Consider the following 14,755-nt stretch of genomic DNA (forward strand, 5'->3'; position numbering starts at 1 on the left):
GTAGAGTTAGTTTGTGGAGTAAATATATAGGCTATAATCTGTGTGTTTACACAGCTTTTTTTTAAATGGCGGGTACTGGTGTTTCGCTTGCGTTTGGCCAATCAGCGTACACTAACATCACGGATAGTTCCTATAGTGCTGGTTTAGACCCTACTCTCAAGTAGGAGCTAAATTAGTTCCTCCAAAAGGAGTTCCTAGAACTTAAATCGTTCCTAGTTCCTGCGCTGCGAACGCCAAAATCTGGGTACTTCCGCCAATAGTTCTAGGAACTATGAAAAGTTGAGGCAGCAGTAATAGGTAGGGTAGCTGTAACAGTAAAACGACTGTAATAGTGAGAAGGCTGTAACAGTGAGGTAGATGTAATAGTTATGGTAGCTGTAACAGTGAGGTAGATGTAATAGTTATGTTAGATGTAATAGTTATGGTAGCTGTAACAGTGAGGTGGATGTAATAGTTATGGTAGCTGTAACAGTGAGGTGGATGTAATAGTTATGGAAGCTGTAACAGTGAGGTGGATGTAATAGTTAAGGTAGCTGTAATAGTGAGAAGGCTATAACGGTTAGGTAGCTGTAACAATTAGGTAAAGCACCAGTGAGGCAGTTGTTGCAATAAGGAAGGTGTATTACTGAGGTAGCTATAATAGTTGACACAATTGTAACAGTGACGTATTTGTAATAGTTGTAATATCCCGAGTGAATTTATTGTTTACGTTACAGACATCCAGCGCCCCATGTGTGCGAATGGCAAAGGGTCGTACGTCATCATGGGTTGGTCACTGATCAAACAGCAGTTTTTAGCTCTTTTTATCAAACGATTTCACCATGCCCGTAGAAGCAGGAGAGGAATCATCGCTCAGGTAATACCAACTGACATGTCAAAATAAACACACTGTAAATACCCTCTTTCACTCCTTTTCTCACCTTTAAGTCAATCTCACTGTATTTTACATTCTGCAGGCGTGTGAATTTAATAGGTGTAATAGGTTTAGGAAGTTCTGAGCTGCAGCCTGAATCCAAGCTAAATTGTTTAGCACCAAATGCATTGAAAATCTAAATACAAAAAATATAGTTGAAAATACATCTCTGTGCTCATGAATATGTTCTTTAGCAAAGCATGATATTGTCATTTTTGGTTTGAGAATAAAGAGGTGTATTTAATTGCATGCATTAAATGGACACAGCTAAATACTTTCCATGACTAAGACAAAAACTGAATAAAATATTTAAGCTACAAATGAATTATCTGTTACTACAGGCTTTTGTGAAGGCTGTACAGTATGTAAATACAGGCCATGTTCTCAGCTCTTGGTCAAGTAACTACCATCATTGTGCACAATTTCCATTTTTCTGTATTGGCTGATGCTCGTCACCCTGACTCTCTCAGGGGAAAGATGTTCCATTGTTTTCTCCTTCATTATTCCCGATGTGTTCTCCGTCTCCGGCACATTTACATTTTCCTCAGTGTAAACAGAGAGTGTTTGAATTGGTTGTTTGAATTAATTGGACAATCATGGAGTGTAATTAATCAGCTGGAGTGAAGCCGTGTCGTCGACTCCTATGCAGCCTGTCTCTCTCTCTGAGATTTTGTGTGCACTGGTTTCGCTCCGTCTGTCAGCGGACAAATGGAATGAAAGGAGAACATTTGGAGAGATAGCAGAGTGGAAGAATAGAGAGAAATTAATTATGCTGGGAATGAAGGGTGACAGTGCCAGTTTTTGAAAGTGTTTAATTGAACCCTTTTACACATTTAACTAAGCCAACACAAGCATGACACTCTTCTGCCAAAGAGTGATCGGGGAGAGGGACAATTCACTAAAAACTTGCCCCACTTCCGCACGCAAACCTGCAGCTTTCTGCGACATTAGTGGCACCTAGTGGAATTTAAAAATAAAGTATACTTTCAAACAACATTGAAACGCGCCATTCACACCTTGCGTGCCTCCCACAACTCAAACATCACAAACACAGCTCTTACAGGTGCTTGTGAAGGCATGTCTTAAATAAAAGGCATGACTTAAATAAAAGGTCCTACATTTTAGGAGTTTATTTTACTGTGTTGCTATGTGTCATTTGAGTAGGCTAACACTTTGTCTGCAAGCGCAAGCGTCTCGCTTATAATAAACCCATCCGGCGTATCTGCACTGGCAGCATTTTTTGAAATGACACGCCTCAACTGTTTGAGGTTTTTAACACTGGACACATCAAAGTAGACATTATAAACTGGTACGTTTGTCTTTATAAACGGGTGCATGATGATATTGTATTGTACCACATTGTAATCACTTTGATGTGTTCATGACGTTAATCTTTAAAGGTCTAAGCAGTGAAATTTAGCTTTCATTCCTGTACCCGTTGAATGTTATGGAAGCTTGTTTCCTTTTTTTTTTTTTACATATCGCAATTCTGACTTTTTTCCTAGAATTGCGTGCTTAAACAAGCTTCCATAGAATGCATTTTCTCATGTAACACTTCAGCGATGGTCTCACACCAACTAAACACCAGTCTGGCTCTACCTGCTAAAGTAGCCACACCCCAAACTCACTCTATTGGTTGAGCTGGAAAGTGATTGACAGATCTGAAGGGACTACTCTTAGTGTTTTGAGAGGTTTTTTTTATGCTTGGGGGATCAATGTTTGCACTTTTGAAGGCGATAAATCCATAAACGGCTTACTAATAGTTTTCAATGAACAATAAACTGGGCTAAAATAATGTATTTGAACTAGTGTTGGGTTAGAGACCACCTTATTTAAGTCCAAAAGGGGCAGAGTTGGACTCAAGTCAGAGTCCAAAAGGGTAGAGTCTGAGTTGAGTCCGAGTCCAAATAAATACTACTACTGTACTCTCGTGAACGCGCGTATGGCTGTTGTCTGAAGCGAGTGATTATAGTTTATAAAGTTTTAAATATGGATATTTTTCTCTATTCAATGGCATTACAAAGCTGGGAAGAGCCAGGTTACTATTTAATATAATGATTTTGTTGGATGAAAGAATAACGTCATAGACATGGCTTGAGGGTGAGTACATTATGGAATAATTTTCTTTTTTGGGCGAACTATTAATTTTTAGACAAGAAAGGAGCGCACACTTTGGGTGCATGTGCCATCCCAGACAGCGTGCAAGTACCGCATTTAATTCTCTTTTGCATCTTATTGTGCTTAAACAATTTAAAATCGCTTGTGTGTTTAAAAGACTCAAAACACAACATGCAGTTGACATTCCCGTCAACTGTGCCAAGCGAATTCCACAGACAGTGCTGGACTCTGTTACACTCGGAAACATTTCCCAAAGGCTTGAGTCCGAGTCAAGAGTTTGTGACAAGTGCAAGTCAGTTAAATGTTGGGCTTGAGTCCGGACTCGAGTCCGAGCTCAAGTTCCCAAACTCAAGTTTTAACCTAAAAAAAATCGTATATACTTCACCATTAAGTGCATATGTAATGTGTGTGTGTGTGTGTGTGTGTGTGTATCAGGTCGTGATGCCGGCATTCTTTGTGTGTCTGGCTCTCATCTTCTCTCTGATTGTTCCTCCGTTTGTGGAATATCCCAATCTGGAGCTTCAGCCCTGGATGTATGGAGCTCCACAGAATACCTTCTACAGGTGCACACATTATTACTTAGCTGAATCTCAAGTGACAGTAAAGACATTTATAATGTTACGAACAATTTCTATTTCAAATAAATGTGCCGTAGTTCTTCTGAAGTTTCTATTCATCAGAGTCTTGAAAAAATATGTCACTGTTTCCACAAAAATATAAAGCAGCAACAACTGTTTTCAACGTTAATAAAACATGTTTCTTAAGTCGCAAATCAGCATATTAGAATGATTTTTGAAGAATCATGTGACTGAAGACTAGAGTAATTATACATATTGAGCTTTGATCACAGGAATAAATTACATTTTCAAATATATTCAAATAGAAAACTGTAATTTTAAATTGTAATGATATTGACCCAATAGTACTGTTTTTACTCTATTTTTGATTTAAAAAAAATGCAGCCTTGGTGAACATAAGAAACCTTATCTTACCGGCCACAAACTTTTAGGGCTAATTGTAGTGACTACATTCGACACAAAAAATTTTATTTGGTCGATAACAAATCTTGTCTGTATGTTGTAGTTTTGATGGTCCTGGTGTAGATCAGGTGGAGAAAGTGACGAAAGCTCTGCTCAGTTCACCAGGATTTGGAACGCGCTGCATGAGCTCCAACCCCATACTGTGAGCAACACACACACACTGTTATTAGACACACGGGTGCTGTGGTGTAGCAGCTGACCATGTGCTTTCTGTTCCTCCTTCAGTAAATTACCCTGTAACCCTGCGGGAGGCACTGATTGGTTCACTCCTGCGGTGGATCCATCCGTCAGTGAGATCTTTGAGAAGGGTAACTGGAGCTTAGAGAACCCGTCTCCTCAATGCCAGTGCAGCACACCGCAACGGAGCATCATGCTGCCAGACTGCCCGCTCGGAGCCGGGGGTTTACCACCACCACAGGTCAGCTACACATTATTAAACGTATCGGCCTGGATTTAAAGTTCTTCAATCTGTTTTGCAGGTCTTTTACAATAGTTTAACATGCATCCAAGATCAAAAGCACTTTAATTTTCTCATCATATACACTGCAGTATCAGCTCTTTTCTCACAGTGTCTAAAATGATTGGATCAAGAATTCGGTCTCTCTAAACCTTTGGATAAAGGCGTCTGCTAAATGACTAAATGTAAATGCAAGCCCCTCCTTTACAAGAGCCTTCTCTGCTCTGATTGGTCAGATGGCACAGTCTGTTGTGATTGGTCGACCGCTTAAAGTGCGTCTCGGAAATCAAATGTCCATTATCATATCTGAATTTCAGCTCAGTTTTGCATCAGTTTTACCATATCAACTCCAGGCTGAGTCCTCATCCTTTGGATGTGCATCAAAGTAGACTTGCTTTGGCAGCGCAAAAAAACAAAGTCTTCTCGACATGTTGGCAAAACGAACCGAAGCATGATGCCTCAGCTACAACTACAGTGTTTGAGGGTCAGAGTATGTTGTTTGGGAGTGGCCAATGAAGACCATAGGCTGGCACTATGCAGATTTGTTACAATCTTACATAGGTTTGTGCAGGAAGAAAGACTGAAATAACTGCCGTCTCGTTTTATGCAGTTCTTTCTTTTTTGGGAGACAATATGCATGCACTTTGCAGACATTTTTCATTATCAAACCGCTATATTACACACTACATGAAAGGTGATATTCCAAAAAGCATAATAGGGGCACTTTAATTTGGTGACGTGAAAGGCAGAGTATTGGCCATATTCAGATTGTATTGCTAATCATGGCTTGTCGATGCAGCTTTATGCCAAAGGTTTCTGCTTGATTTTAAAGTTGTCATTTTACATGGTCAAATGCAATTTCTTTGCACTGTGGTCATGCAATGTGTATACATTATGTGTATAAGGCCTCCAAATTATCAACATTATCAAAACTTTGCTGAAAAAAAAACAGTTTCACACAATCTACTACATACCTTCAGTTGTCTGATAGTAAAATTGTTTTTTAATATAAATGTACAAATGTCCACCTTCAGGGCGTGGTTCATGTGTCTTTTTGCTGTGAAATCTTTCCTGATTTTTATAAAGTAAATGTAAGAATAATATATTATGTCAGTACTATTTTAAGATAAACACTTACTGGAGTGGGGTCTAATGTTGTTTTGAATTTTCATTTTTATTTTTATTTTCATTTTCATTTTCATTTTAACCAATCAAATGGAAGTGCATTTTTTCAGATATTGACATGTATAACCGTATTATGTTACCTGTACATTTATTATGTGTGGATTGTCATAGAGAAATGGTTTGTCCAACCACTCCAAACAGAATATAATGACCCAAAAGTACATGATCATATCCAGCAGTTTTACAGCATTAAACATCCTGTTGATCTCATGACGCATGCATTCATTATCATATGTAAAGATTTAGTTTGTAACATCTCACAGATTACACAGTTCTCTGTGCGACTGTGTCATATCAGCAGATATGCAAATCACTCCTCCAAAACGCTAAGTTTAAACTTAGAATTTATTCTGGTTCTCTCTCTCTGTAAAAAAGTTTTCTCTGAGTATACTACTGAAAAAAAAAAAACACACACACACACACACACACACACACACACACACACACACACACACACACACACATGTTCCATGTTTTATGGGGACTTTCCATAGACATAATGATTTTTATACTGTACAAACTGTATATTCTATTCCCTTACACTAACCCCACCCCTAAACCTACCCATCACAGAAAACTTTATGCATTTTTACATTTTCAAAAAACATCACTTAGTATGATTTATAAGCTGTTTTCCTCATGGGGACCAAAAAATGTCCCCACACGAACAAGGATTTCAGATTTTGCCATCCTTATGGGGACATTTTGTCCCCATAATGTAGGGTTTGCCATGCCACACACACACACACACACACACACACACACACACACACACACACACACACACACACACACTGACACACACTGAGCTGACCCAGTTGCAAACATTTACATTTTACTGAACTCTTGATTTTTAAGCTTCATAAGGTAAGTCCTACACACACAGGAGATGTTTTGTCATGAAACATAATCATGGATGTTTCAGATAATGGAGGCTGGATGAATCTTATATACTGCCTGAGGGTTTCAGATACTGTGCATTAAATGCTGCTTTAATTAGACAAGCATGAAAATACAGTATGAAAAAATAAACTTTTGTCGTTAAATATTTTAAATAGGTGTGGAAAAAATTAACAAATTATGTTCTTATAATTGACATTTTATGCTTAGTAGAAAATGCAGTTGATTATTGATTTATTTATTTATTTATTTGTATTTATTTTTGGATTAAGGTTGTTGCACCAGTTTCAGTCTAATCTCTTTTTTATATACTTAAATTGTTTTGCTGCTGTTCTAAAAATCTTTTTGCCGTTACCACATGCAAGCTATGTAGCAGCTTGAATCCGTGCAGGAGCTCTAGGTTACCTTAGAAACGTGATTGCTGTTGTGACACTTGCAAACAGCACTGAACACGCACTTTTCGATATGCTGTACAGAAAAGTAATTTTAATTGGCTGCTTCTTTTTTTTTGCAGAAAGCTGATCTCTAGTGATGATCTCTGGCGAACCACGGTCAAAGAATTTTGCCAAAGAAGAGCAATGGGTTATCGACCACTGCCATAAACTATCAATCAGATAATGTATTAGATTGTGTGCAGTTCGTCGACCGAAAATGCTTGGAGGTCCCCTAACCGCTTGATAGAGGCCAAAGCAAGCAGGATAACGACTTTTATAGACAGGACTTTTAATTTTGCTGCCTGTAATGGCCCAAAGGGAGGTCTCTGCAGTGCTGTCAGCACCAGAGATAAATCCAAAAAGGGTGGGGCGGGAGCGAGGCGGATTCAGTCTCCTCACGCCCCTCAGGAACCTGACGATCAGGTCGTGTTTCCCCACAGACCGCTCATCAACTGCGTCGTGATGTGCGGCAATAGAGGCAACATACACTTGGTGGAGGGACACAGCCCTTGCTCCAAACCAACTTGCAGGAAGGAAAGCACAGTACCGATCGAACATCTTCGGAGGTCTTATTATTATTATTATTATTATTATTTTTATTAAGTATTGTTTATATAGCGCCATTCCAGGGCTCAAGGACACTTTACAATGAACAAGCAACAATAATGGCAATGGACAATGATTACAAACAAAACAACAGTAGGTAGATGAGAGTAAAAGTACAGTAAAGGAGAATTGTGTAGACAGGGCAGCATACAGCAAAATACAATCAGACACAACGAAATGTAGTACGACTTAAGAATGGTGACATTCAGAAAATAAGTGAGTTTTGAGCATAGTTTTAAATTCAGAAATAGTATTAACACAACAGAGTGATCGGGGGAGAGAGTTCCATAGTTTGGGTGCAACAACACTGAATGATCTGCCCCCCATTGAAGCTAGGCGATGCTGAGGGACAACAAGAAGGCTAGAGTCAGAGGATCGTAAAGAGTGAGTCTCTTAGGGGTAGGGGTATGCAGATATTTAAAAGTGAGCAGGAGGATTTTGAATTTAATACGATAAGCCACTGGAAGCCAGTGAAGATTGTACACAATTGGGGTGGTATGGGCAGAACGCTTGGTGTGGGTAAGTATGCTAGAAGCTGAGTTTTGAATGTATTCCAATTTGGAAATGGAGCTAGCAGATAGACCAATAAAAAGGGCATTACAATAATCAAGATGTGATGTGACAAATGCATGGATGACAGTTTCAGCGTCTTTGATACTGATGAAGGGACGGAGTTGGGCAATGCGCTGTAGATGAAAGAATGCTGATTTAGTGATAGAATTAATATGAGCCTGGAAAGAGCGAGAGGAGTCAAAGATTACACCCAAGATTTTTAACAGTACTAGATGGTTTGAAGCCAATCTTTTATTTAATGCACACAAGCAGAGATTGTGTCGGCTGTGACAGATAGAGCAAGTGTACAGATAGTATATAATTGGATGTCATCAGCGTAAGAATTATAATTGAAACCATAATGGTGGAAGATTTGACCAAGGGGTATTATGTAAATTATGAATAATAATGGCCCGAGAACGGATCCCTGGGGGACACCTTGCTTCAGGGGGACATTAGGTGAGCTAATATCTTGAACTGAAATGTAGAATTGTCTGTCAGAGAGATAGAAAGAAAAAAAGAAAGAACAGCACCAGAAATGCCCACATCCGAAAGGCGAGATATGAGTACTTCATGGGAGACAGTATCAAAGGCAGAGCTGAGGTCGAGCAGCAAGCATATACAGAGAACCAGAGTCACCAGAAAAAAAGCAGATCATTCAATACCTTGACTAGTACAGCTTCATTACTATGAAGAGGACAAAAACCAGATTGAAAGGGATCAAAGAGATTATTTTCGACTAGAAAAGATTGAAGCTGGGAGGCAACAGTACTTTCCAGTAATTTTGCTATAAAAAGTAGATTTGAAATAGGATGATAATTAGATAAAACTGAGGGATCAAGGTTGGATTTCTTGAGAACAGGGGTAACAGCAGTAGTTTTGAGTAGCAGAGGGAATGAAACAGAGGTAAGAGATGCATTGATGAAGTGAGAGAGAGGTGCAGAGATAACTGAATGGCAGAGTTTCAGAAGAGGACTAGGAGCAGGGCCACGACGACAAGATGAAGGGTTGGATTTCAAAATTAACTCAGAGACAGAAGATGGAGTAGTCAGAGAAAAGAAAGAAAGGGACTGACCAGATTGATTCGGCAAATATATATTCTCTGTGAGAAGAACACCACTAAAAAGGTTCAATTTCAGGGCGTAAGCATTCCTCGTAGAGGATGCTCTCGCAGAAGTGATGGTGTCTACAACATCTTGTGGTAAATCACCTAGATCCAGGGACCAGACATGGAGTTTCCAGAGGTCTGGACGTGGGTGCCATACGGTGCCCCGTCTCTTAGAGAGGATGTCCTGAGAGAAGAACTATGGGCCTGGGAGGGGCTGTCGAGAGGAGCATCAGTTCGGGGAACCAGGTCCGGTTGGGCCAATAAGTCAACTAGCAAGACCTGCTCCTCTTCCTCCCTGACTTTGCACAGTGTCTGTGCAAGAAGGCTCACTGGGGGAAACGCATACTTGCGCAGACCACGGGGCCAGCTGTGGTACTCCGGCCCAGAGAAACAAAGGGTTTGACCACAGGCTGAGGGTTTGGCGGCAGGCCGGGGTGATTGTCACACGGAGTGTGCCGCTCTGCCACGCCCATCTCGGGACTCGGCCGTGAAGCCAGTGCTGAAGTGGTCTCATATGAAACAAACCCAGCGGTGTTAATGCGGCTGCGGATACCATATGCCCCAGGAGCCTCTGAAAAAGTTTCAGTGAGACCACTGATCTGCTCTTGACAGTGCTCAAGCAGTTCAGCACTGACCGGACACATTCCTCTGTGAGGCGTGCCGTCTGGTGGGTTGAGTCCAGCTCCATACCGAGAAAAGAGATCCTCTGCACAGGGGCGAGTTTACTCTTTTTTTCAGTTGACCTGAAGACCCAACTAACAGAGATGTCCCGATCTGGACAGACTGGGAAGCGCTTTCCAGGCTTCCAGAAACTGAGCCAGAGGGACCAGGGGCACCACAGACGTATCCGGGGTGGAGCAGCAAGGTGGAAGACAGGGACCCAACTCGGAAGGCCCCGGGGGGCCCGAAGTAGGGTATGAGTGTGCAGTGCAACACTTACCTGTCTCCACAGGTCGCTGGGTTGCTCTCATGAGAGAACATGAACCACCCAAGAACACAGTCTCAACACGCTTAAGCCCAGGCATTGAAACTGTGATCATGGCCGTCAAATGAGGATAGGAAACGACCGAATCCAAAAACACACGGTTTGAATGACATCTTGAAAAAGATTCAGTGTCAAATCGTGTATGATTTTCAGGAAACTGCTCTCTCTGGTGCCGATCATACAGGGTCATGGTCACGGCTACACAAACAGGACTATAGTGCAAGCCTTATGTGAGCACTCAAATTCTCATTGAAGGTGTAACGTTCGTGCTGTGAACACAGCTGTTTTGCTCGCTGTGAGATCACGTCCAGCACTGTTTTTTGCTGTTTAATCCAACACCAGCTTTGAAGAGATGTTCTCCTGAAGAGGCAGACTCGTTTTCTTCTTTTTTGAAGTTAAAACACTCACAGATAAGATTGCAGAGCAGGAACAGTACAACCGCTCGCCTCCGAAGGTAAAAGCAAAGATGCGACGCACCTGCTAATCATTATATGCTCGCGCTGTGAGGCAGAGCAGCTTATGCAATTATCGCATGCCAATGTGCATTGGCTCGTTTTATTACACTCGAAGTAGATTGGTCTCTCAAAGCGATCCCAATCAGTACGGTACGTCCGACTACGTCGAACGAGACTGAACTGAAAGGGAACAGAAACATATGTAGAGATCCAGATGAATGCTGCTCTATCAACAACAACATAAATGTAGTATTATACATAAATGTTGTTGTTGTATCAACTATTCATCACAGTGACCAATAAGAGCATAGTCAGCTCTTGTAAAGGGGGGTTTAGAAAGACCAAGTCCCTAATCGAACCTTGATTGAACTGCAATGTATATTTTGTGAAAATGTAAGTTTAAAAATATATATATATATATATATATATATATTTATCATGGATGCATGTAAACCAATTATAGGAGACCTCTAAAACAAAATTGAGAATCTTTAAAATGGCAAAATAGGGGCACTTTAAGACACTATTCCAGGAAAATCTGTTACTTCCATGAGCCATAGCTTTGTGTGGAACAAAAATGTAAGCCATTTTTATTTATTTTTTTACTGAAAATCTTTTTCTTTCAGTAATTAATGTCCAGATTGTGCCCCTTAATTATGTCTGTTTGTTCGTCTGTACCTCTGGAAATCCTCTGGAAGTAAAATGCTAAATGGCGTCACATTAGCCCACCGACCTTTTCAAACACCTTCGACATCCATTGTGTGTCTGCATTAAGCACTTACTGGGCAATTTATGTTGTTGTAAACTGTATTTCACTGCAAACGGCCACCATTAAAGCATTTTGATTGATTATTATTTAGCGTCTGGTCTTGGAGACGTCAGCTGTAGCACTAACAGGACAAGCAGTTTCTTTGATCAGCTATCAGACACAGTCAGTAAAGAGCCATTCTTCAGTTTAATCTCTTTATATTTGTGTCCTTGATAAGTGAAAGAGAGGAGGCTGACGCTTTGCATTGGTTTCTTAATGAAACACTGGTTTCCATGACGATGACAGGTCATTGGTGTAGTTAACTTGATTTTTGGTATGAAACCCACAAAAAATGCTTTATTATACCCATAACCTGACTCGTATGTACACAACTGCGTTTGTGATCCAACACAAAAGCGAAGCCCTGTATAATTTGAATATAGACTGGTTTTAGTTATCACAGATTTACATATCTTTCCATAGAAAACAAGTGGAGATTTGCCAAAACAGTGAGAAAGAAGTAATATGGATTAAGTAATGAATAATAAAGTAACCCTAAGTTGCTTCAGTGTAGTAAGTGTTCATCTTGAAATATTACTAACAATATAAATATAATATAAAAGTTATTTCACAGCAAAATGGACACATGTACTACGAATAATTTGTATCAAAATTAGCTAGTAATTTGTGTCATACAGTATGTACATACAGCAATATGCCATGTAATAAGCAGGATAATGTGCAGTAAGCTAAATAAAAAAAACCTCCACTTTGTATTATTTTTTTACACACTAATTGGTGAGAACAAAGACTCCATTAAATGATTTGATGATCATTTTTGTCCCTGTGTTTACACACTATTTCCTATTGAGATTTAATTCAATGACATAACAAAGGTATTGTCATTTTATTTTAAATATTCAGTAGCTTGTATGTTATTCTTTGCTGCTTGATGCTAGTCTGATAATAGAGCTCAAACATCCCTTTAATTTCCTCCATAGGGGAATTGATTTTTAAATATAACTTATAAACCTTTAAAGACAGCACTAACCTGAGCCCCAAGGTTATTAATTGATGGTATATGATTTCGTTAAAGCTATTAGTGTGCATTATTTTAGCTTATTTCAACAAATTCCTGATGAAAACTACATTACCCATGGTTCTGCAAATAAATCTCCACCAATCAGAGAATTGCAATAAGCAAATCCTACCAGAATAATTATTTGGCTCCACCTACTACCATGAAGCAATTCGAATGATGTAATATAGTCTCCCTATACTCTCAAACTACTTAAATATTTGTATATAGAAGCATATTTTGCAATAAACATAAAATATGAACATTCAACATATTCTATTGCAACTATTTTTGTTCGTGGAAAAGGGGACCGTTTTTGATTTGATAGACATGGACTAAAAAGCAACAAAACCACAGTTTTGATTTCAAGGAAAAAGCAATTTTAGAATGTTCTGTTCCCTCTCTGTGAATCAGCATATAATAGATGTTCATTATCACAAGTCTTCAACAGTGTAACCCTGTGCCTGTGTGTGTGTGTGTGTGTGTGTGTGTGTGTGTGTGTGTGTGTGTGTGTGTGTGTGTGTGTGTGTGTGTGTGTGTGTGTGTGTGTGTGTGTGTGTGTGTGTGTGTGTGTGTGTGTGTGTCAGAGCTCTTTCATTTAGGCCAGTGTCTGCGTGGATCTGAGGCAGCGTCATTAGTATCACACTGATAGTGAATCAAAGAAACACAGGGTGTGGGTGGTTTTATTGTTTTGATTTGTCATTCTGGAAGAATATGTGTGTGTGTACTTGTATCAATCTTGTGCACTGTTAAGAATGAAATTGTGCAGTTGTTGTATTTAAATGGATAGTTAAATGAGAATTGTATCTGTATTTACTCAGACTATTCATCCCAAAGCCACACATGAAATGAACATGAAAGTGGACATTTTGGAGAAAATACCAAATGAATTAGGACTGGGACTGTCAAGCTATAAAATTACAAAAAGTACTATAAAAAGGTCCACATAGCTGTATTTTTACTATATTACTAGATAAATTAAAACTATTTTCTAAAAAAGTAGAAAACATTTGAAAACATTTATAAGGTTGTATAGTACTGAGTTGTGCCGGGAAAACTTCACACCAGGACAGGCATTTGTCAGCATGGCGAACTGGGCATTTCGTTCTCCAAAGCGTCAGCTGGGATGCGGCGCAAGTACCCTCGAAAGGGAACGTCTCAGGTTATGCATGCAACCATGGTTCCCTGAGAGGGGTTCGAGATGCTGCGTTCCCTTGCCATACTTCCTGCATACATGGGATCTCCTTCATTCAGCCTATTAAAAGCTGATGGTGTTGTGTTGCTGTCTTCCCTTTATAGCTTCCGGCTAATGTCACGAGGTGACGCAAGATTGGACTAGTTTCACACGTGCTTCAGACCCAGTCACGCTGAAGGTGTTCCCCAAAGCGTCAGCTGGGATGTAGCGTCTCGTTCACCTCTCCGGGAATCATGGTTACATGCATAACTTGAAGTTTTTTATGGTTTTAGTTAATATAATAACCCTGATGTCAACAGATGAAGCACATTTTGTGTTACCTGACATGACCTTTTAACAGTGTATGTGGGTTTGTAATTATTTAATGTGGTTTGTTATTTGTAGAGAACTCAGAACACCACAGACACCCTTCAGAACATCACGGCCCGAAACATGACCGACTTCCTGCTCAAGAACTACCAGAAATCAGGCAAAATACGGTAATGGCACACTCATTTCACAGCATGTGCAGAATGAAATATGATCAAACAAGCATAATTTAGTGTGTTTGTGTGTGCATGCAGGTATGGAGGAATCTCTGTAGGTGGGGTGAACTCGCAGGCCAATCTGAATGAGTCTGACATTACAGCAGTGATCAACAACCTCAAATCATTCTTCAACGTCTCACAGGTGAGAGCGCTGCCGCATTAGGACATTACTGACATCCTGCCCTCCAGAAATGACTGGTCAAGAGTGGCATTATGGGCATTTTTGACTGATCACAGTCTTAGTTTTTGTCTGAAGAGATAAGTCTGTCTAAAGAGATAAGTTTCTAATTGATGTGATTCCAAAACCTTACAGCTCTATTGCATTCTACAAACCACAGGGATCTGGCTTCTGGCAAGATGTTCACTGAGTTTTTTTTTTTCCAATTATGATGGTTTAGTATTTTAGGTGTCCTAACTGTATTCACTGTTGCACCACTTACATGTTACTAGTGTT

The 14,755-nt window shown here is 39.8% G+C and overlaps 1 protein-coding gene across 3 annotated transcripts in view; it reads left to right on the forward strand.

Moving 5' to 3' along the window:
• LOC143710818 (phospholipid-transporting ATPase ABCA1) overlaps positions 1-14,755 on the forward strand; it is a 272,481-nt gene that overhangs the window by 185,888 nt on the left and 71,838 nt on the right. For all 3 annotated transcript variants that reach the window (XM_077202050.1, XM_077202051.1, XM_077202052.1), the window contains 6 exons: positions 717-856; positions 3,467-3,594; positions 4,115-4,213; positions 4,297-4,489; positions 14,159-14,253; positions 14,338-14,443. In XM_077202050.1, the coding sequence (XP_077058165.1) occupies positions 717-856; positions 3,467-3,594; positions 4,115-4,213; positions 4,297-4,489; positions 14,159-14,253; positions 14,338-14,443 (761 nt within the window). The remainder of the gene's footprint in view (positions 1-716; positions 857-3,466; positions 3,595-4,114; positions 4,214-4,296; positions 4,490-14,158; positions 14,254-14,337; positions 14,444-14,755) is intronic.

The sequence above is a fragment of the Siphateles boraxobius genome, unplaced genomic scaffold (genome assembly GCF_051911475.1).
Source record: "Siphateles boraxobius isolate OS27281-9 unplaced genomic scaffold, OSU_SipBor_1 48, whole genome shotgun sequence".
Lineage (NCBI taxonomy): Eukaryota > Metazoa > Chordata > Actinopteri > Cypriniformes > Leuciscidae > Siphateles > Siphateles boraxobius.